Source organism: Malaclemys terrapin, chromosome 12, assembly GCF_027887155.1.
Source record: "Malaclemys terrapin pileata isolate rMalTer1 chromosome 12, rMalTer1.hap1, whole genome shotgun sequence".
Classification (NCBI taxonomy): domain Eukaryota; kingdom Metazoa; phylum Chordata; order Testudines; family Emydidae; genus Malaclemys; species Malaclemys terrapin.
In genome coordinates this window covers 710,793-733,103 of record NC_071516.1, presented here as the reverse complement: position 1 = coordinate 733,103, position 22,311 = coordinate 710,793, and the positions used below count along the sequence as shown (strand labels likewise).

The 22,311-nt window shown below is 62.1% G+C and overlaps 1 protein-coding gene across 2 annotated transcripts in view; it reads left to right on the top strand.

The window, feature by feature from the left end:
* Positions 1-22,311, top strand: part of SLC12A5 (solute carrier family 12 member 5) — a 114,457-nt gene that overhangs the window by 19,989 nt on the left and 72,157 nt on the right. Inside the window, exon 1 of one of the 2 annotated variants that reach the window (XM_054046393.1) lies at positions 263-376. The exons of the other annotated variant lie outside the window; for it this stretch is intronic. Coding sequence (XP_053902368.1) covers positions 325-376 — 52 coding nt within the window. The 5' untranslated portion in view covers positions 263-324. Of the gene's footprint in view, positions 1-262; positions 377-22,311 lie in introns of those variants that run through there. 2 annotated transcript variants of the gene reach the window in all.

Below are 22,311 nucleotides of genomic sequence, written 5' to 3'. Positions count from 1 at the left end.
CTGTGCTGGGGGGTGCAGCCCCCCGGGACCTGGGGCTCCGCCGCTGCTGCATTCCGGGCACGGGGCCGGCCCGGGGGGAGCCGCGGTCCCCGGAACGCCCCGACCACCCCGCTCGAGGCAGAGCGGCTGCCAAACTCCCCCCCCCGCCCCGCCCCGCCCGGCAGGAGCCGCCGAGCGCGCGCCGGAGCTAGCGAGCGAGTCTGTGCGCCGAGGCCCCCGCACTGCAGCCTCCTCCCACACCGGCGGAGGCGCGGAGCCGGCGGCTGGTGCAGCGCGCTCCGGCCCCCCAGCCCCGCCAGCAGCAGGCACCGGGCAGCAGGCGCCATGCTCAACAGCCTGGCGGAGGGCGAGGACGGCGAGGGGGGGGCGGCCCAAGGTAGGGGCGGGAATTGGGGGGGGGGTCGCGGTCGGGGCGCGGATCCCCGGGGCAGCCCCGCGCCTCGTGCCGGCGTGTGGCTGCGCCCGGCCAGGGCGCTGGAATGCGGCCGGGCGGTGCGGGCGTCAAACGGCGCTTCGCAGCCGGCAGGTGCCCGGGACCCGCACCCCGGCCCGCCCGGAAAACGGCCAAGCTTCGGCTGGGGGGGCGGGCTCCTGCCCCGGGGGCTGCCCTGGCCGAGGCTCGCGGCTGCCGCCCTCGCGTGCCCGTGGCGGGGGCCCGGGGCGGCTGCACCGGCGGGCGCGGGGGAGGGAGGGGGTGTCGGGCTGTCTTGCCGCATGGTGCAGTTGGACGCTCCCGCCAGTTCCTGCCGGGGGCTCTGCCAGGCAGCCTGTCCCCCAGCCCGGCGCCGGGCCCCGCGGGGGCTTCGCTGCCTCTGGTTTGTGGGTCCGAGTCCGCCGGGCAGCGCCCCGGCTCCCCCCGCAGCGGGGCCTGTCCAAGGTGCTGAAGTCCCGTTCCCGGTTCTCGTGCCGGGAACGCTCCGGTTCGGCGTGTGACTCGCCCCGGTCTGCAGCCGCAGAGCTCGAGCCGCGGGCGCCCGGCCCCCGCCAGCCCGCCGGGCCCCGTGCGCTGCAGACTCACTGCGGGGGGGCTGGTGCGCAGGGTGGGGGCCGCTGCAGCCCTGTGCGCAGCGCGATCCGGGCACCCCGCGGCCGGGGACCGGGCAGACTCGGTTCCCGTTCAGCGGCTGCAACTAGGACGCGCCGCATTGGCCTTTCCGCTCCCTTGGGCTCCCCCGAGGGACCAGCTCTGCTGCCGGGACTCCCGGGCCCTGCAGGTTCGTGCGCAGCTTCGAGCCTCCAGCAGAGCTCGGGGCGAGCCCGCGTTGCGTTCCGCAGGTGTCTGTGTGTAAATGCCACAGCCGGGTAAAGCCAGCCCGGGGCCTGACCAGCCCACCCCGCCGGGCCGGCACCGGACCCCGCATCGCCCCGCACAGCCCCGCACGCAGCCCGCCGGGCCGGCTCCAGACCCCGCACAGCCCCGCACGCAGTCCGCAGGGACAGGCTCTGCAGAAATCTCAGGCTGCCTGCAGCGGAGTTGGGGGGGGGGAGTTTTGCCGCGGGGGGGCGGCCCTTCTCCGTGGGGAGCCCGGGGCGGGGGTGGCTCTCGGCTGCCCCAGAGCCCGCCCTGCCCGGGAGCCGTTCCGCTCTACGCTCTCCTTGGGACCGAAGCTGTACCGTGGGCACCTGGCCCTTGTGCTCCGTGGGGCCGGCTCTGCCCCACCGGGCCCGGCCGCAGCTGAGAGCGCCAGGAGCGAACCCTGGACGGGGAGCGCAGGGTCCCTGGAGACCGGTGCCTGGGAGCGGAGCGTCACTGGAGCCGGGCTGCAGGATCCCACCCGCCAGGCGCCGGTCCCGGGGGCAGAGCTCGCTGGAGAGCCCCAGTGTGGGGTGGGGACACCCGGTCCCGCCCCCTGCTCCCTGGATCCGGCGTTTCTCTGGGGGGCTCCAGCTCCGGCCCCGCGGGGACCGGCTTTGACCCAGGGCCGGCGCCCCGCTCTGGAGCTCCGGTCCTGTCCCCCGGCCCCAGGGACCCTGAGGCCAGCGCTGGGGCCGGTCTGGCTCGCGGCTCCCTTCTGTGGCCTGTCCCCGGCCAGGTGGGGGCCGGGCCGGGTCTCCCGAGCCGCAGCGAGGCGTCCCGAAAGCAGCGCGGCCCGGCCCGTTCGCTCCCCGCCCCACGGACGTGTCTAGGCCGCGCCCGCACCTGGCTAGAGGTGGCCTGCCCGGGAGAGCGGCAGGTGAGCCCGGGCGGCCCCTCGGGGAGTTGGGGCGGGTCCGCCAGTGGGCGCAGGTCGGGAATCGGTTTAACTGCAGCCGGCCAAGCGCCTGGGCTGCAATCCGGAGCTGGCTGCCCCCCCCCCCGTCAGGTAACGAGACTGGAACCCGAGACCCCGCGGCCGGGGGGGGGCAGCTCTGCGGGAATGGAGGGGCCCAGCTGCCCCCCAGCACAGCCTGCGCTCCCCTTGGGACCCACCCGCATCCCCCCAGGCTGACACCCCCCTGTGTGCTTGGAGCCAGCCCAGGGGCCAGAGATTGTGCAGGGTGACAAAAGGCTGACGGGGGGGGGGGCTCCAAGCAAGAGCCCCCCAAACGGCTGTAGGGTCTGTGTAAATAAAGGGAAATGGGAAGGGTTGGGGCCCCAGCTTTCTCCTGGGGGGCCTCTGCCCCCACTGCTCTTGCTGGTTCCTGGCTGGGGCATGGGATGGCAAAGCGGCTCAGCTCCCACGGGGCCAGCGAGGGGCCAAGCAGGGTTGGGGGCCAGTCCTGAGCAAACTTGATCCTTTCTGATGTGTGGGTGGGAGTGTGCAGAGGCCCCGCCAGGATCGGGCCCCGTTGGGGATCGCAGTCGATGATGGGCGTCCCGTGGGCCTGCTGCCTGCCTTGACACAAAGTCCCTGTAAACCTCCCTGCGTGGCATGGACACGACCCTGGTCACATAACGGGGGCTGTCGGGAGGTGGGGGAGAGGGAGGAGGGAGCTAGCCGGGGGGAGGGTCTTGCTACACTGGGGCGGTGCAGTGCATGCGGATGGTGACTCCCCAAGTACCCAGTAGCCTAGAGAGCCCCTCGAGGAGCCAGGAGAGGCCAGGCAAGGCTGCTTGTAGGCCAGGGGCATTGGCTGGGCTTGGCTAGAACCCACCTGTGCCCTCAGCCTGCCTGGGCCAGGAGCTGCTGCCTGGTGGCTTGTGTCCCCTTGGAAAGGGGAATCAGCGCCTGCCTGTGGAGCTGGTGGGCTGTCCCACGACCGCAGAGCGCCTGCCCCAGCTGCTGCAGGCTCTCGGGTCTGGGAACAGTCCATTGCCTCACCAAGCAGGCCCTGCTCCCTCCAGGGGAAAGGCCCTGGGCCCCATTCCTCTCCCCCTAGCCAGCCGGTCCCCTGCCCCGGGCCTGGATGGGAGCCAGTGACTCCTACAGGGGAAAGCACCCGTGGCCAATTCATGTGCACTTCTTACGGCGCTTCCCTACATGATCAGCCCGTGGGGCGGGGGAGAGTGTCCCCGTTCAGCCAGCCGAGTCAGCCAGCTCCTGGACCCGCAGGGGCTGCTGGGGGCAGGGGCAGTTGGACGAGAGGCAGGTAAATACAGGGATTAAATGGAGAAGCAGCAGGTTGTTGGCAGGCGATGGGGGGTGGAGACGGTGCAGGGGTGTCTCTGCTCATGGCCAAGGGGGGAAATGCAGCTGGGAAGCTTGCTATGGTTTGTCTCCACTGGGGTGGGGTGGGGGAGGGGCTGTCCTGAGAACGGGGGGCGGGGGGGGAGGGCACCTTGCTGATGTGTGTAGATGTGCGGCCTCAGTCTGGGTTGGGCCCCAGGCAGGCACAGCCCTGCCTGTGGAGCTCGCACGGGAATTGCCCAGACTGGGTGGGATGGGGCTGCACATGCCCAGGTGCTAGTGCCCCCCCAAGCCTGGCCATGTGTTCAGCTGTTTCCGTGCTGGCATCACGGGGGGCTCGAGGAGGGAGATCGGGGAAAGGGCCTTGTCAGGGGCCGTCCCTTCGAGGAGCAGACGCTGCAGGGAAGTGTGGCCGTGGGGAGGCTGAGCATGTCGGGTGGGACCTGGCTCCCAGATCACACTTGCTGCAGCCTGGCCCAGCCCAACCCCGGTGCCCAGAGCTGGGCGCATTTGCTGGAGAAGGCTGGGCTGCCCGCAGGGCTCTGGGGAGGCGTGATGTGGGTATAGCAGAGGGGGCTGTGCAGGGAGATTTCCCTTTCTATAAATAGCCCCATTCCAGCATCCAGGCCGGGCCTGGGGAGCGGCTCACTGTTAACCAGACTCCAGGCACCGTTATAATACAGGGGCATGCAGGCTGGGCCTTGCATACCCCGGGCCTGCCCTCCTGTCCTGGCTGCGCCCTGTGGAACCCCCATGGGCCCTCCAGACAGACGCCCTCATTGCTCATGCCTGGTCTCCGCGTCTTGGAGCTGCTGGCTCTGCCCCGAGCTATGCAGTGTCCTGCAGCCCCTCCAGGCGCTTGTTGGGCACGAGTAAGGGGGGAGTGCCAGGGAAGGGCATGCTGACCCCACTGTGCGTGCAGGCAGCTCCATCGGCCTGGCCCCCCACCCCTGGGGTTCAGGGATTTGCTCTGGTCAGTTAGCTCCTCAGGGGTCTAGCTCTGGGCTCCCCCCCATGTAACGTGTTCAGTGGGCAGTGACGTTTCCAGCCCAATTTAAGACTGAACAAAAAGCTGTTAGGAAGGCAAATTACCATCCGCCTTGGCCCTGCCTCGACCCAGGTAGCGCCCACTGCTGGGGGGTGGCAAAGACAGTCACAGCGCCTCACTGCTGCCCTGCCCAGGTCGGGGAGCCCCACAGGAGCCCCTGCCAGGGGGCTGCAGCTCATGCGCCCTCCCCTGTAGTTGGGCATGCAGGGAGGTTGGGGCACGTGTTCTGTGCTCTGCCCTCCCCAGCCGGCGGCTCGCCCTGCGTTGATAGGGGATTAGCCGATACCCGCTCTGGGGCTGTTGTTTCTCTGCCAGTAATCCAGCCGCAAGCCCTGCCAAGCGCCACAGCAAATTAAACGGCCGATTCAGGTTGAGTGCTCCCCGGGGAGGGAGGGAAGCTTAGAGCAGAGCCTGCGCTTCCTTCTCTGGCTCTTCATCTCAGGGCCACCACCCCGGCAGGGACAGGCCAGCCCTGTGCCCCCCCGGCTCTGCTCACTGCTCAGCTGCCACGGGGGTCCGACCCCGCTCTCCCCTGGGCAGCTCCCGCGACGCTCCCAGCCCCACAGAGCCTTGAGGGGCTTGTGCCTGGAACTTCCCAAGCTGCTGACCCCCTTTCTCCCCCTGGGTATTGTGCCTCGGGCTTGGACTGGGCTGAGTTCTGGGCTGGTGGCACCTGCAGGTGGCTGAGCGTGGCAGCCCTCACGCCAGAGAAGTCAGAGGGTCTCGGTCATGGCCCCAGTGCCCTGTGTCACTGCACCCCTGGGGAGACGCCCGTGGCCTAGCCTGTCAAGTGGACAGGACCTCGCTGAGGTCAGGTCACTCCAGAGCGAGCTGGAGCAGGGGCAGAGAGACCCAGCTGGGAGCCGAGGGCACGGGGCTGGGCTGATCCGAGCTGGGCTGCGGTGCCTGGTTTGCCTGCTGTGCCCGCACAGCCCACAAACGGTGTGACGAGCTGCCGGGAAGAGGCTGCACCAGCCCCTCTGCGGCAAAATGGTCTCCAGCAGGAGCCGGGAGCTCATCCATCATCTGGGACCCCGGCAGCCTGCGGTGCTTAACTCCTTCCAGCCCGAGAGGGCTTGGCACTGCCTGGCTGGGGGGCAGCGTGTATGCATCTCTGGGCTGGGCTGAACGTGGCCTGTACCCCCGCAGCCTAACCCCCAGCCTACAGCCCATGCTCCTGATTATCCGCATGGGGAAGCCGCTTTCCCACCTTCCTTCCCCACTCTGGCAGCATGATTGATGGTCACTGGCGCGAGCAGCCAGAGCCCAGGGGCTTCTCCGGGCCGTGGCCAAGGGCTTGTCGGAGGCCAGTGTGAGTGTGCTGGACGGTCTGGCATGCTGGTTCCAGATGGTGGCAGCCCAGTGCACAGAGACCCCCCAGCGCATCCCTTGGCAGGGCCTGGGGCGTGGACCGGCTCTTGAGCTGGGATGGCTCGAGCCGGCGAGAGCAGCCCGGGGCTGCTGGGGTGGGAACTGCTGGGGCTGTGAGCTCTGGTGTCTCCAGCTCTGAGTAATGAATGGATGGACACAGGGGCTGGGCGAGGGCCCAGCAGGCCCTCCCATGGGACCCACATGGGGGCACCATGCTGTGCAAGGAGAGGGGAGAGACTCAGACCCCTTGGCAGCCTGTGTCCCCACCCCCACCACAGGGTCCTGCTCCATTTACTGCTCTCTCTGTCTCCTACCCCATGCAGCTCCCCCGCCTTGCGCTCTCATTGTTCCCCAGCTGGCCCCAGGGGGAGGGGGTCTCTGAGGGCCTGTGCAGCCCCCGCCAGGCTCTGCAGGGAGATCCAAGCTGGGGGGGGGCAGGCAGGGCCAGTGCACGAGGACACCTTGACTGGAGCACTCTGGGGGGCATTGCATTGGCACAGTCCCATGTGGGCCTCCTCTGGCTGAGACAGCTCCCATCCTGCGCTGTCGCCTCTCAGGTCTGTGATTCCCATTTATCCAGCTTGCCAGCGAGCGCGAGGGGTTGGCTGGGGAATGGAGTGGCAGGCAAGTTCCTAGGGAGCCCCCCCATCCCAGCCACATCCCCGGGACAAACTGCAGGTGTCAGTAGGGCCCATCATACCCAAACTAGCTATTCCCCGGGGACTCCTGCCTGGCCCAGGCCTGCCCTAAGACACTGCCCTGGGCAGCACCTGTGACCCACCCAGCTCCTCCCTCCAAGTCTGCACAAGGCTTCTTGCCTTGTGGGTGCCACAGCCTCTCCCCTCCGGGGGATGTGGGGTTGGCTGGGGGCAGGATGTGGGGCTAGGTTCTGGCAGAGGGGGGTAGGATGTGGGGCTAGGTGCTGGTGCATGGGGTGGGGGGATAAGATGTGGGGCTGGTGCACTGGGGGGAGGGTAGGATGTGGGGCTAGGTTCTGGCAGAGGGGGGTAGGATGTGGGGCTAGGTGCTGGTGCATGGGGTGGGGGGATAAGATGTGGGGCTGGTGCACTGGGGGAGGGTAGGATGTGGGGCTAGGTGCTGGCAGAGGGGGGTAGGATGTGGGACTGGCACATGGGTGGGGGTAGGATGTGGGGCTAGGTGCTGGCAGAGGGGGGTAGGATGTGGGACTGGCGTGTGGGGTGGGAGGGTAGGATGTGGAGCTAGGTGCTGGCGGAGGGGAGTAAGATGTGGGGCTAGATGCCAGCCTGTGGGGTGGGGGGGTAGGATGTGGGGCCGGTGGGGGGTTAGGATGTGGAGCTAGGTGCTGGCAGAGGGGAGGTAGGATGTGGGGCTAGGTGCTGGCAGAGGGGGGTAGGATGTGTGACTGGCACGTGGGGTGGGGGGTAGGATGTGGGGCTAGGTGCTGGCGGAGGGGGGGTAAGATGTGGAGCTAGGTGCTGGTGCATGGGGTGGGGGGGTAGGATGTGGGGCTGGTGCACTGGAGGGAGGGTAGGATGTGGGGCTGGCATGCCAGAAGGGTAGGATGTGGGGCTGGTGGGGGGTTAGGATGTGGGGCTAGGTGCTGGTGCATGGGTGGGGGGGTAGGATGTGGGACTGGCGCGTGGAGTGGGGGGGTAGGATGTGGGGCTAGGTTCTGGCAGGGGGGGTAGGCTGTGGGGCTAGGTGCTGGTGCATGAGGTGAGGGGGTAAGATGTGGGGCTAGGTGCTGGCGGAGGGGGGGTAAGATGTGGAGCTAGGTGCTGGTGCATGGGGTGGGGAGGTAGGATGTGGGGCTGGTGCACTGGAGGGAGGGTAGGATGTGGGGCTGGCATGCCAGGAGGGTAGGATGTGGGGCTGGCGGCGGGGTTAGGATGTGGGGCTAGGTGCTGGTGCATGAGGTGGGGGGGTAAGATGTGGGGCTAGGTGCTGGTGCGTGGGGTGGGGGGGTAGGATGTGGGGCTAGGTGCTGGTGGAGGGGGGTAGGATGTGGCACTGGCACGTGGGGCGGGGGGGTAAGATGTGGGGCTAGGTGCCAGCCTGTGGGGTTTCAGTGACACACCAGAGCAGCAGGAACTGACTGGCCCCGCAGGCCCTGTGTGGGACGATTGGGGTGACCTGTGGGTGGGTGCAGGGAGCTCCAGGGTGGAGCCCCCCGAGGGGTGTCTGCAGCCACCGAGACCCTTCCAGCGTGAGGCGCAAGCCAGGTGGCCACGGCTGGACCAGCACAATCGTTACATAAGAGCGGGGGAGCCAGGGCTGCCGTGTCCACCGCTCACGCCTGCTCTGCATTGCCATGGAAACCAGCCCGGTGATGCTGCGGCCTGGACCCGTGTCTCCGCGTTGCAAGGTGCTGGGCGAAGGGAACTGCTCTGCCCTGGCATCTGCTCTCAGCCCCCTGCTCCCCCGGCCTCGCCCCCTCTCTGGGGCGCTCTCCGCTGCCTCTTAACAGCAATAGGTCGGGGGAATGGGGTGGGATCCTGCAATCGCTGGCTCTGGGGCGCTGCAGGGCACCTGGAGACGTGTTCCCCAGGCACGGGGTGGAGGGCTGCACCTGGCCTGCGCCCCATCCCCCTGCACAGAGCTGGGCTGTGGCTACCTGTCATTCCCCTGCGGTGGCACTGGGAATGGGGCAATGCAGCCTGGGGCACTCACACGGCATCTGTGATCTCCCCAGGCAGGTTGTCTCCTTCTCCTAGGCTCTGGGGAGAGATTAGTCATGTAACAGACACTCAGCATCCATCTCCGCCCGCCCCAGGCCCAGGAGTTCTTGGGTTCCAACTCTGGCTCCATATGGCCGGTGCAGAGTGGGGGTCTGGTGAGGGGAGCTCATTCCTAACGAGCCGGCCCTGTGGGTCCCACCAGGGGCTGGCTGCTCTCCCTGGCTCACTGGGGAGAGGGCTCTGAGTGACTGGCCCTGTTGGCATCGCAGGAACCGAGTTGTGGCACTTGCTCTCCCTTCCCAGACCTGCTCCGTACTGCTCCCCTGGGCTTGTGGGGATTCGCTGGACGTTTTCACCCTCATTTCTTCTAGTTTGTTTGGTTGTAATCGTGTGACTCCAGCCCCTGCACCATTTGCTAAAGGGAGAAAGCTGCAGTCGCTGCCTGCCGCGATGCTTTCTCTGGGGGAGTGGGGCCAGCGTCTCTGTCTCTAGCCATTTCTCCAGAGACTGCAGCATAGTGCCTAGAGCAGGGCGTGGGTGCAGGGTACTGGGGCAAGGGGTGGGGGTGCAGCATTGTTCTCTGGACAGAGCCAGAGCCGCTGGGTGGGGTTTCCACCTCTGGCGGCTGGAAGCCTACAGAGGAGTGGATCCCGTTGCTGACCCTGCACCTCTCATTCCCTGGCATTCAGGAGACACCAGGTAGGACCCTAACCTGCCTCTGCCCCCTGGGGCTGCTATGTGCATCTCGCTCTTCCTTCCTTCACCCACACTCCCCCCTTGCTCTGCCAGTGGTACCAGCCCCAGGCCCATTTCTTTCCTCCTACTCCTGCCCCTGGGCCTCCTCCCACGGCTGCCCGCCCCAAAGCTCCCCTCTGTCTCCTTAGCCACGCCTCCCCCAAAGCCAGGGTGCCCATGAGGAGGGAGTTTCTCTGACAGGGTAACAAGCCTTGTGGATGGGGCGGTGTGTGGGGGTGGGCAGCAGTAGATGTGATATATCTCCACTTTAGTAAGGCTTTTGTTACAGTCTCACAACCTCAGAAACAAACTAGGGAAATACAGCCTAGATGGAGCTACTGTAAGGTGGGTGCACAACTAGTTGGAAAAGTATACTCAGAGGGTAGTTATCAATGGGTCACAGTCAAACTGGAAGGGCATATCGAGTGGTGTCCAACAGGGATCTGTCCTGGATTTGGTTCTATTCAGTATCTTTATCAGTGATTTGAGTAATGGCATAGAGAGTACACTTACAAAGTTTGTGGGCGACACCAAACTGGGAGGGGTCGTGAGCGCTTTGGAGGACAGGATTAGAATTCAAAATGATCTTGACAACCTGGAGAAATGGTCTGAAATAAATAGGGTGAAATTCAATAAGGACAAAAGCAAAGTACTCCACTTGGGAAGGAACAATCAATTGAACAAATACAGAATGGGAAAGTACTGCCTAGGAAGGAGTACTGCCAAAAAGAATCTTGGTGTTATAGTGGATCACAAACTAAATATGAGTCAACAATGTAATACTGTTGCAAAAAAAAAAGTGAACCTCATTCTGAGCTGTATTAGCAGGAGTGTGGTAAGCAAGACACGAGAAGTAATTCTTCCGCTCTACTCCGTGCTGATTAGGCCTCAACTGGAGTATTGTGTCCAGTTCTGGGCGACACATTTCTCCAATTTGTCCAGATCTTTCCTGAAAGTCCAGAGAAGAGCAACAGAAATGATTAAAGGTCTAGAAAACATGACCTATGAGGGAAGATTGAAAAACTTGGGTTTGTTTAGTCTGGAGAAAAAAAGACTGAGGGAGGGGGGATATGATAACCGTCTTCAAGTACCTCAAAGATTGTTATAAAGAGGAGGGTGATAAATTGTTCTCCTTATCCACTGAGGTCAGGACAAGAAGCAATGGGCTTATATTGCAGAAAGGGCGGTTTAGGTTGGACATTAGGAAAAACTTCCTAACTGTCAGGGTGGTTAAGCCCTGGAATAAATTACCTAGAGAGGTTGTGGAATCTCCATAGTTGGAGATTTTAAAGAGCAGGTTAGACAAACCCCTGTCAGGGATGGTCTAGAATAGATCAGTGTTTCTCAGCCTGGGGGGAGGGGTCACAGGACAAGTTTAGGGGGGTCACCAGGACTGGCATTGGGGGTGGCAAGCAGGGCAATTGCCCAGGGCCCCCACATCACAGCGGGGCCTCCAGCCGCAGCCCGAGCCCGTCTGCCCGGGGCTGAAGCATGTCACTTAGCTCCGTGGGGGCCCCTGTGGCATAGGGCTCTGGGCAGTTGCCCTCCTTGCTACCCCTAACACTGGCTCTGAGTATTAGTCAGAATTTACTGAATGCTATTTAAGGAAGTGGGTCACAAAGGGGGTCACCAGAACAGAAGGGTTGAGAACCACTGTTCTAGCTAATACGTAACCCTGCCTCGGTGCAGGGGACTGGGCTAGGGACCTCTCAGTCCCTTCTAGGTCTGTGTTTCTATATGAGATGAACTATTCTGCCCCAGAAAGGAGTCATTGTGACACAGCAGGGAGTGGGGTGGATTGACCTGGGGATGTGGGAGGGGAGTTTACTGGGACTGTCTGCATGGGGGATGGGAGAGCAGGGGGTGACTTCACTTGAGGGACGATACCTGAGCCTGTAACCTGAGCCAGGAGGGGGGTTGGGGCCAGGTGACACCTTTGTCTGGGAAACCGGACAAAGGCTGGGGGAGGAGCTGGGGGAAGGCTGGGTGAGACGGCTGGGGGCGGGGGTTCAGTTTGGAGCTGGCTGGGGGAACGGAGGGAACCCCAAGGCTGTGGTTTAAGCTCCCCCCCGCCAAGGGACCTGACTGAGGGGTCCTGGTTGTACCTACAAGCCCTGCTTGGGACTGTGTTCGTGTTGTCTAATAAACCCTCCGTGTTACTGGCTGGCTGAGAGTCCCGGGGAATCATGGCAGGATCTCTCCCTGCAGCCTCCGGTCTCCCCTCCCTCACCCTCCTCTCCAGGCCTCCAGGTCCTGACTCAGCTGAAGCCCACTGGGCTCAGCCATGGGAATCCAGCCGCTCTCCCCTGGGCTTCTGCCTGTGAACAGCCGCCGTGCACAGTGCCTGGCAGCGTTGTCCGTGGGCAGATTCCTGTCCCGGTCAGCAGCGCTCGCGGGCGGGGAGGCTGCCCACCCTGTCGGTGTCTGGCCTGCTTCGGTCTGAGCAGCATCACTGCGGCTCGAAGGAGGAAATTGGCAATCTTGTTTTCAGATTTCAGGGTAGCAGCCGTGTTAGTCTGTATCCTCAAAAAGAACAGGAGTACTTGTGGCACCTTAGAGACTAACAAATTTATTAGAGCATAAGCTTTCGTGTACTACAACCCACTTCTTATGCATCCGAAGAAGTGGGCTGTAGTCCACGAAAGCTTATGCTCTAATAAATTTGTTAGTCTCTAAGGTGCCACAAGTACTCCTGTTCTTGTTTTCAGAGATTCGCCCGTTAGTAACAGAGTGGGTGATTCCAGTGTGGCGGCTGGGGCTGTTTCTGAATGGAGATGTTGTGACGAAGTGGGAATGTTCTTAATGTTTTCTCCGAATACTGTGTGGGTGCCTCAGTTTCCCCCATGCATTTCTTAAGTATCTGAGTGGTGGGATGGGCGTGTGTGATTGTTGCAGGGCAGCAATGTGATGCTGTCTGCACAGAGAATGGCCGACACCCTGTCTCCTGGCAACTGATGGCCTGGGCCCCTCCTCGGCAAGGTGACAACTGAAGGTGTTGGAGAACAAAGAGATCGGGTGGCCTCCTGGCCCGGGAAAGAGACAAAGGCCAGAGGAGGGGCTGGAGGGGGTTTCACTTTGGAGCTGGCTGGGGAAAGAGAGGGAGGCCCAGACCCGGGGTCTGGCCTCCCTGGCCCCAAGATGGACCTGACTAAGGGGTCCAGTTTCTGTACCTACAAGCTCTGGTTTGGACTGTGTTCCTGTCGTCTAATAAACTTTCTGTTTTACTGGCTGGCTGAGAGTCACATCTGACTGCGGAGGTGGAGTGCAGGGCCCTTTGGCTTCCCCAGGACCCCGCCTGTGCAGACTCGCTGTGGGAAGCGCATGGAGGGGCAGAGGATGCTGAATGCTCCAAGGTCAGACCCAGGAAGGTGAAGCCGTGTGAGCGTCTTGCCCTGGTGACAGTCTGCTCACAGAGAGGAGGCTCCCCCAGAGTTCTGCCTGGCTTCGTAGGGAGCCGTTCCAGAGCATCGCCCGGGGACTTTGTGACAGATGTAGCTAAATACAGAACCTCTCGAGCCTGCGTGTGATGGGCACATACGCTTCGTTCGGCCAAGGGTCTATTCAGTGTGCAGTTTATCGCATGTTTGTATGTCCCCCCCGAGCTCTGGGTAGCACCTGTAGGAAAGTTGAGATGGATGGGTATGCATGCCTGGGTGAAACGGTCACTATAACCTAGGATTTGCGTGTGTGAGGTGGGGAGTAACCAGAGGTTAGACTAACACTTACTGAATAGGTGGTTCAGCTGGGATTACGGTAGGCAGGTAAGATTGCTGGCGTCTGATGCTCTGACTGTTGGTTTCTCTGTCACTCAGGGACAGGTACCTGGGCTCTCAAGTCAGGCACCCTAGTGGCAGGGGGCTGATTTGCAGGCCCACAGTTCCCTTTGACAGGTGACAGTAACAGCAGGTAAGAGCAAGCTGCCCCAGTGGGCAGGGTGCTGGCCTGGGACTCTGGAGACCTGGGTTCAGTCCCTGACTCTGCCACAGGCTCCCTGTGTGGCCTTGAGCATGTCACCTTGGCCTCCATCCGCCAAGCGATTTAAGTACCTAGCACTCATTGAGATCTGTGCACCAACTCCTCTCATAAAATGGGGGTGATGCTGTTCCCCAGGGGTGTGTGCAGATCTGCAGCTTGTGTGGGGCTTGGTACCGCAGGGATGGGCTGTAGACTGGCTCTGCTCAGAGTCCTGGAGCTTCTGGTTGGGTTCGGAGCTGAGGCCAGATTCTCAACCACTGTCACTTTACATCCGGTGAAGATGTGTCCCAGGCTTTGCATTGCTGCAGCGAATGAAGATCTAATTCCCCCCTGCAGTAACTGGGCAAACCATGCTCCTGCGCCAATGCTGTGGACAGCGGGTAGTTTGCCCTGCCAGCCCCTTGGCTGCCATGGCTGGGGAGACGGATGAATCGCTGCCTCGCGAAGGTGTGAGAGGCTGGTTGCCACGTTTGCCAAGGCCTTGCTCAGGAAGCTGCAGTTCTCTGGTGCGGTTGTGATTGACACACGTGGTCTTGGGCTCGCTTTGCCCGTCTCCCGCTCGCTGCCCAGGCACCCTTTGCTCCAGGAACGGGACGTAGTTTGGAATCGCTCGCTTCTGTCTATTGCGAATAACATCACCAACAGGCCGTACCTCCTCCAGGCAGGGCCACTGGGGAGGGCGAGGACAGGGTGTCACGGACCCACAGGGTTGGTGTATGGCCCCAGCTTGGGAACGGTCTCTAGGACGAACCCCACTGATGTGCCAGACCCCTTAGGGGTCTCAATCTTCTTCCAGGGTAGGCCGTGCGGCTTACTGCCTCCTTAGACACCTCTGGGCTTGCAGCCCCCCATGAGCTCCGTCAGCGGGTCCCTGAGGGAGACTCGTACAGATGCCCCTGGCCCAGCCTTGGCAGTGACACTCACACAGCGCTGTCCCACAGTCGGGTTTATTCATTAGCTGGCACATGGCCCAGGCAGGCCTGAGGGTAGCACAGAGAACTGAAGGGTAAAGCACAGTCCAGTCTGGTTAGCCCAGCGCCCAGCCAAGCTGCAGGGACCGCTTGGTTCAAACTCCGTCTGTCTCTCAGTTCTGTCTCGAAGGGGGGAGAGATGTGACGGAGCAGGGAGTGGGAGGACTGGCCTGGGGATGTCGCAGGGGAGTTTTACTGGGACTGTCTGCATGGGGGATGGGAGAGCAGGGGGTGACTTCACTTGAGGGACAATACCTGAGCCTGTAACCTGAGCCAGGAGGGGGGTTGGGGCCAGATGACACCTTTGCCCGGAAAACTGGACAAAGGCTGGGGGAAGGCTGGATGAGACGGCTGGAGGGAGTTTCAGTTTAGAGCGGTTGGGAGAAATGGAGGGAACCCCAAGGCTGGGGTCTAAGCTCCCTGCCTCCCCCGAGGGACCTGACTGGGGGGTCCTGGTTGTACCTACAAGCACTGCTTGGGACTGTGTTCCTGTCGACTAATAAACCTTCTGTTTTACTGGCTGGCTGAGAGTCCCGGGGAATCGCAGGACGTGAGGGTGCAGGGCCCTGACTCCCCCACACTCCGTGACAGAGGCCCCTGACCTGAACTCAGCCGTCGAGAGCAGTGCTGTGCTGGGCTGTCAGGGGGTTCCCTGCGCCACCGGCTGCGCTCTCCCTGTCCATGGACTCGCTTCGCCTGTCCCGTGGGGTGCTTTGTGCACAGCTGGTTTCGGGGTCCCCCGAGCAGTCCATGTCTCCCTGCCCAAGAGGCCCCCAGGAGCTCCAGCCTCCCCCCCCAGGGGGTGCAGACAGCTCGGTCACAAGCGGGCTGTGTAGTCGAGTGAGTTGCTCTCATTGGATTCCAGCTGCCAGTGTCCCCGGGGTCTGTGTGGATCTCGGCCAATTCCCAGGGCTGCTTCGGTCTGCTCCCCTGCGGGCGCTCAGGGTGGGGCTGGCATGCAGGGGTGGGGTGCTGGGATGGCTGCTTTGTGGCTGGGCTCGTGGCAGTCCTGGCACTGCTCAGTGCCACTCCCCTTTGCTGCTCCCTGGTTGTGCCAGTGCTCTTCAAAACACACGACTCCACCAGCACCCGCCCCAGGTGCTGCATTCCCACCCTGAGTTATTTCTGCTGCTCTGCAGCTCTCAGTACTGTTCTGTCTGGCTCTTGGTTCCTTCAGAGCGAGGTCGTCAGTGCTGCTGACAGCCAGGCCCTTTCCCAGAGAAGCTGTGAGCATCACGCTGCTCTAGCCGGACCTGGCGCCCCGGCAGGTCCCCTCGCTACACTGCTCAGCCCATTCCCACGCAGCCCCTGCAAGATCCTTCCCACAGAGGGCCGTGCGAGGAGCCTCCAGACTGCGGCTCTCCCCTCACGGCGCTGCAGATGGAGCGGGTCGCCCTGGGCGCTGGCGGCCCCTGCCCCATTGCTCTGCTCTGCTTCCCATGTGGGCTGGCCCCCAAGCAATTCCTGTTTAGTTCCAGGCCCATCAACTCTGCGTCGCCTTCAGGGCAGCCAGCCTGGGCCCTTCCCAGAGCAGCCCTGGCTCCCAGGAGAGGGCCCCGCGCTCGGGCAGAATAGGCCGTGGCGTGGCTGTGTCGTGGCTGGGTCTGGCCTGGGGGAGCGCCGGGCCGGGGTCTGTTCCCATCACACGACTCACTTCAGCTGATGTCTGTGCTCTTTGGCTGCAGTCCCATGCCCTCGATGCTTGGGTGGGCGCCGTGCCCGGATGGGGATGGGGAGTGGAGTGCAAAGCAGCTGGGTCCTGTCCAGAGGGTGGTGCATGCGCTGTCCCTCTGTGGGGGCCTGGATCCCTGAGCTGTGGGGGGAGCGTCCTGAGGGAGCTGCTCAGGCTGCAGGGCTGATGGCTCTCCTCTGACGCCGGGTGACCCTGGTGCATGTGTGGGGACACGGCAGGGCCCGGGCCAAGGCTGTGCGTAGTTAGCCAACTCTGCTGGCAGACCAGCCCTGCTCCGTCTGACCGCCCCTGTCACGGAATGTGGGGGAGTCAGGGCCCTGCACCCCCGGCTTCCTGCGATTCACCGGGACTCTCAGCCAGCCAGTAAAACAGAAGGTTTATTAGACGACAGGAACACAGTCCCAAGCAGAGCGTGTAGGTACAACCAGGACCCCTCAGCCAGGTCCCTCTGGAGTGCAAGGATCTTAGATCCCAGACCTGGGGATTCCTGCATCTTCCAAGCCAGCCCCCGTCACGGAGTCCCCAGGCGATGCTCTGGAACTGCTCCCCACAAAGCCAGTCAGGACTCTGGGGAGCCTCCTCTCTCCGGAGCAGACCGTCTTCAGGGCAAGAAGCTCACACGGCTTCACCTCCTGGGTCTCTCCTGGGAGCATTCAGCATATGCCCCTCCGTGCGCTTCCCACAGTGAGTCCGCCCAGGCGGGGTCCTGGGGAAGCCAGAGGGTTCTGCACCCCCCACTTCGCAGTCAGACGTGTGTGACGGAGCAGGGAGCAGGGCAGATTTGACCTGGGAATGTTGCAGGGGGGTTGCAGTGGGGATGTGGGACTTCCCTTGAAGGAAGCTACCTGAGCTGTAACCTGAGCCAGGAACGGGGGTGGGGAGAATTAACACCTTCTGCCCGGGAGACTGGACAAAGGAGAGGAGCAGCGGGAGGAGCTGGGAGTTTAGTTTCAGTTGGGGCTGGGTGGTGCAACGCAGGGAACCCCAAGCTGGGGTCTAAGCTCCCTGAACCTCCCAGAGGGACCTAATTGAGGGGGTCTGGTCGTACCTACACGCTCTGCTTGAGACTGTGTTCCTGTCCTTAAATAAACCTTCTGCTTTACTGGCTGGCTGAGAGTCGCAGTGAATCTCGGGAAGAGGGGTGCAGGGCCCTAACTCCCCCACAATCCGCAACAACGTGACTCTTAGCCAGCCAGTAAAACAGAGGTTTACCAGATGACAGGAACACGGTCTAAAACAGAGCTTGTAGGTACAGTGAATGGGATCCCTCAGCCAGGTCCATTCTGGGGCCCAGCAAGCCAGACAACCCCATCTATCCTCACTTCCCGTCCCCAGCCAGCTCCCAACTGAAACCCCCTCCAGCCCCTCCTTTCTGGCCTTTGTCTCTTTCCCTGGCCAGGAGGTCACCTGATCTCTTTGTTCACCTTTAGCTATCCCCTTGCAGGGGGGAAGGACCCCAGCCATTTGTTGCCAGGAGACAGAGTGTCAGTGATTTATGCACACTGGCCTTTATTCCACTACCTAGAGACTTAAGAAATGCATAGGGGAAACTGAGGCACCCACACAGTATTCAGAGGAAACATTAAGAACAGTCCCACTTCGTCACAGCCCCAAACTGAAACCCCCCTAAGGCCAACTCACTCCCCTCCCCGTCTCCTCCTCTCCCTTTGTCCAGTTTCCCAGGCAAAGGTGTCACCTGGCCCCACCCCCCCTCCTGGCTCAGGTTACAGGCTCAGGTACTGTCCCTCACCTAAAGTCATCCCCTGCTCTCCCATCCCCCATGCAGACAGTCCCAGTAAAACTAGACGACATTCCCAGGTCAGTCCGCCCCGCTCCCTACTGCGTCACATCTCTCCCCTCTTCGAGACTGAACTGAGCGGGGTCACTCTGACCAGTGACCTGGGGAAGTTCAGGGCCCCGTCTCCGGGACAACGCGTCCGCTATCAGGTTGGTACCTCCCTTCACATGGACCACGTCCATGTCATAATCCTGCAGGAGCCGGCTCCACCTCAGGAGCTTGGCGTTGGCTCCTTTCATCTGGTGCAGCCAGGTCAGAGGAGAGTGGTCGGTGTGCACGGTGAAGTGTCGCCCAAAGAGATATGGCTCTAGTTTCTTGAGGGCCCACACCATGGCCAGGCATTCCTTCTCGATGGCCGTGTAGTTCTGCTCCCGAGGTAGCAACTTCTTGCTCAGGTACACGATCCGGTGTCTCTCCCCCTTTTCATCCTCCTGCATTAACACCGCCCCCAGTCCCGTGTCTGAGGCGTCGGTGAACACCAAAAAGGGCTTGTCAAAGTCTGGGTTTGCCAGAACTGGGCCACTGACCAGAGCCTCCTTCAGCGCCCGGAGAGCCTCCTGGCACTCCTTAGTCCAGATCACCTTGTATGACTTCCCTTTCTTGCATAGTCCAGTGATGGGGGCAGCTATGATGCTAAAGTGGGGCACAAACCTTCTATAGTATCCCGCCATCCCAATAAAGGCCTGGACCTGCTTTCTGGTTTGTGGAGCGGGCCAGTCTCTGATCACCTCCACTTTGGCTGGTTCCGGCTTTAGGCAGCCACTCCCCACCCGGTGACCTAGGTAAGATGCTTCAGCCATCCCCACCTTTCACTTCTCACCTTTTATGGTTAGCCCAGCCTCCTGGAGTCGGTCCAGCACTCGTCTAACCTGGGACTCATGGTCCTCCCAGGTCTGGCTAAAGACACAGATGTTGTCAATATATGCCACAGCAAAACTCTCCATCCCCCTCAGTAGCTGATCCACCAGGCGCTGGAAGGTGGCCGGCACTCCCTTGAGGCCGAAAGGCAGGGTCAGGAACTCATAGAGTCCCAGAGGGGTGATACAGGAGGATTTCAGCCTGGCATCCGCATCCAGCGGCACTTGCCAGTAGCCCTTTGTAAGATCCATGGTGGTCAGGTACCGAGCTCCCCCCAGCTTGTCTAGGAGCTCGTCAGGCCTGGGCATGGGGTAGGCATCGGCTACAGTGATGGCATTGAGCTTCCGATAGTCCACACAGAAGCGGATCGACCCGTCCTTTTTGGGGACCAGCTCCACCAGCGAGGCCCAAGGGCTGGAAGACAGCTGGGTCACCCCCAAAGCCAGCATGCCCCCGACCTCTCTTTCCAGGTCCTGAGCAGTTTTCCCTGTGACTCGGAAGGGGGAGCATTTTATAGGCGAGTGCGATCCTGTCTGCACCCGGTGGACAGTCAGATTAGTGCGTCCAGGCTAGTTGGAAAACAGCCGTGGGTATAGATGCAGCACCCCTCTGATCTCAGCTTGCTGGGCCGGGGTCAGCTGATCCAAGAGGGGAATTGTTTCCAGGGGGGAACCAGCTCTTGTCCCAGGGAATAGATCTACTAAGTGGTCATCTCCCTGCCCCTCCCAATGTCCACATACGGCCAACACCACATTCCCCCTGTCATAATATGGCTTCATCATATTCACATGGTACACCCGGCAGTGGTGGGCCCTCCTCTTTCCTGAGCAGTTGATAAGCTGTCAGCCCCCCTTGCCCGGGAAGCCTGCTCCTCGTCCGGCTGGGTCCCTACCCAGTTAACCCTGTGTGGGTTCGGTCTGCTCAGTCTGTCCTTGAGTTTGGGGCACTGGGTCCATATGGGGCCTCTCTGAGCACAGTGATAGCAGCCCATGTCCTGTTGGTCCCCTCGAGCTGGTTGGTTGGCCCTGATGCCAGATGTTCCCCTCGGGAGGGGGTTCTCCATATTCCCCCTTTGGGAGGTCCCAGGGTGACTCTCTCTCTGCATCGTGGCAGGCCTGTTCCTTTGGGACTTCTCCCTGCCATCCCCTGACTGGCTCTTCACAAACTCATCGGCCAGCCACCCGGCGTGTCGCGGGTTCTCTGGCTTTTTGTCCCTCAACCACAGCCTCAGGTCAGTTGGGCACCACTCATACAGTTGCTCTAGTACGATCAATTTAACCAGGTCCTCCTTTGTCTGGGCCCCATCTGCCCACTTGCTGGCGTATCCCTCCATGCAGACGGCTAGTTGCAGATATGAGACCTCAGGGGTTTTATCCTGACTCTGGAACCTTTCCTGGTACATCTCCGGAGTCAGCCCAAACTCACATAGCAGGGCCTTTTTGAATAGTTCGTAGTCCCCTTTCTCCGCCTCTTCCAGTCGGCGGTACAATGCCACAGCTTTGGGGTCCAGTAAGGGGGTAAGGACCCAGAGCCTGTCCACAGGATCAACCTGGTGCAGCTCGCAGGCCGTCTCAAAGGCCTCCAGGAAGTCATCCATGTCCTCCCCCTCCTTGTATGGGGCCATGATGCACTTATCAAAGCTCCGTGCAGTCCTGGGTCCCCCCTCACTCACTGCAGCCGGGGGCTTCCTGCCCCTCAGCCTCGCCAGCTCCAGTTCATGCTGCCTCTGTCTCTCTTCATGCTGCCGCTGTTTCTCTTTCTCCTCCAGCTCATGCTGCCTCTGTCTCTCTCGTTCTTCCCGCTCCTCCTTTAGTTCCTGCTGCCTCAACTCCAGCTCTTTTAGTTTTATCTCCTTCTCCCCTTCCAGCCGCCTCAGATCCAGCGATGGGGAGTTCTGCTGGGAGGATCCGCTGCTGGCCGGGGGGGTCACGGCGCCTTCGGTATTTGCTGGGCTCCTCCCCACCCTTCCCCTAGGCATAGGAAGGAGGGGTCTCGGGAAGCCCTCAGCAGCCGGCTGACCACTCCCAGCTGGGACAGACACTGGTGCCTGCGCTGCATTTGCCAGGCTGCTTCCCTGAGACACAGGGATCAGTTCATTCGAGCGATCTTCCGCCTCCAGCCGGGCAATGAGCTGTTCTTTGGTGAGCCTCCCAATGCGCAGCCCCCTCTGCTTGCACAGCTCCACCAGGTCGCTCTTAAGGCACTTGGCATACATCTTCCTGCTGGCCACTCACCGGCCTGTGTGCTCACAGCTCCCCACCGTTCCCAGGGGGACCCCTAGTGTGCCAGCCCTTCTCGAGGTCACCACCTCTCTGCCAGGGTCGAGCTGCAGACTCCTCCGCCCCTGGGACCGCTCGCTGCAATCCCCAGGGGGACCCTGTTACTGCAAACATCTTCTCTGGTCACACACTCCCAGGGGTTAATCGTCCCCCGAAACCGTCCCTCTCTGAGCCTTCAGAACGCCTGGTCCCCGTCGATCCCCCTTCGTTTTACTGCTTCACAGTCACTTACTGCAGGAAGCGCCATCCACGGGGTGCCGCAGATCCCACCTCTGCCACCAGTTGTCATGGAGGGTGGGGAAAGTCAGGGCCCTGCACCCCCGGCTTCCTGCGATTCACCGTGACTCTCAGACAGCCAGTAAAATTGAAGGTTTATTAGATGACAGGAATACAGTTCCAAGCAAGGCTTGTAGATACAACCAGGATCCCTCAGCCAGGTCCCTCTGGGGGGCAAGGAGCTTAGACTCCAGACTTCGGGTTTCCTGCATCTTCCCAGCCAGCCCCAAACTGAAAACCCCCTCCAGCCAACTGTCTCCCCACCCCCTGGCTTCTCCTCTCCCTTTGTCCAGTTTCCCGGGCAAAGGTGTCACCTGGCCTCACCCCTCTCCTGGCTCAGGCTACAGGCTCAGGTATCATCCCTCACCTAAAGTCACCCCCTGTTCTCCCATCCCCCATGCAGACAATCCCAGTAAAACTAGACGACATTCCCAGGTCAGTCCACCCCACTCCCTACTGCGTCACAGCCCTGCCCCAGTTGCCAGGCAGGGCTGCCCCGGTGCCCTCTTACTCACCGACCTGTGCACTGGAGCCAGGATTTTGCCTCTTTTCTCAGCACTCACTGCTCACAAAGCAAACCGGCAGAGGTGCCTTAAATACACTGGGGGCTGTACCCCAGGGGGCTGGAAATTCCCTTGCACGGGGGAGAGAATCCCAGTGCTGGCACCTGGGCACAGATCCCTTTGCACGGGGGTGAGAATCCCAGTGCTAGTGCTGGGGCGGGGATCTCCTTGCACGGGGGCTGGGAATCCCAGTGCTGGCACCGGGGCGTGGATCCCCTTGCACGGGGGCTGGGGGCATGACTCCCTCTGCTGGGGCTCAGGGCACAGAGCCTGCTGGGGCTCAGGGCACAGGCCTCCCTCCCTGGCGGCTGCCCAGTGACTTTGAGCAGTGGTGCTGGGGGCTCAGGCTCCCGCAGGAGCAGGAGGGCTGCAGCTCGGGGGTGCTGGCTATAAATCCCAGGGGACTCTGGTGGAGAAGGCCAGGCTGCCCAGGGATGCTGGCTGCTTTCCCTGGCTCTGTTCCCTGCAGTCGAGGCATGGCTGGGTGACTCTCCCCCCAGTCCCAGCAGTGCCCGTGCACCCCTCCCTGGGCGCTG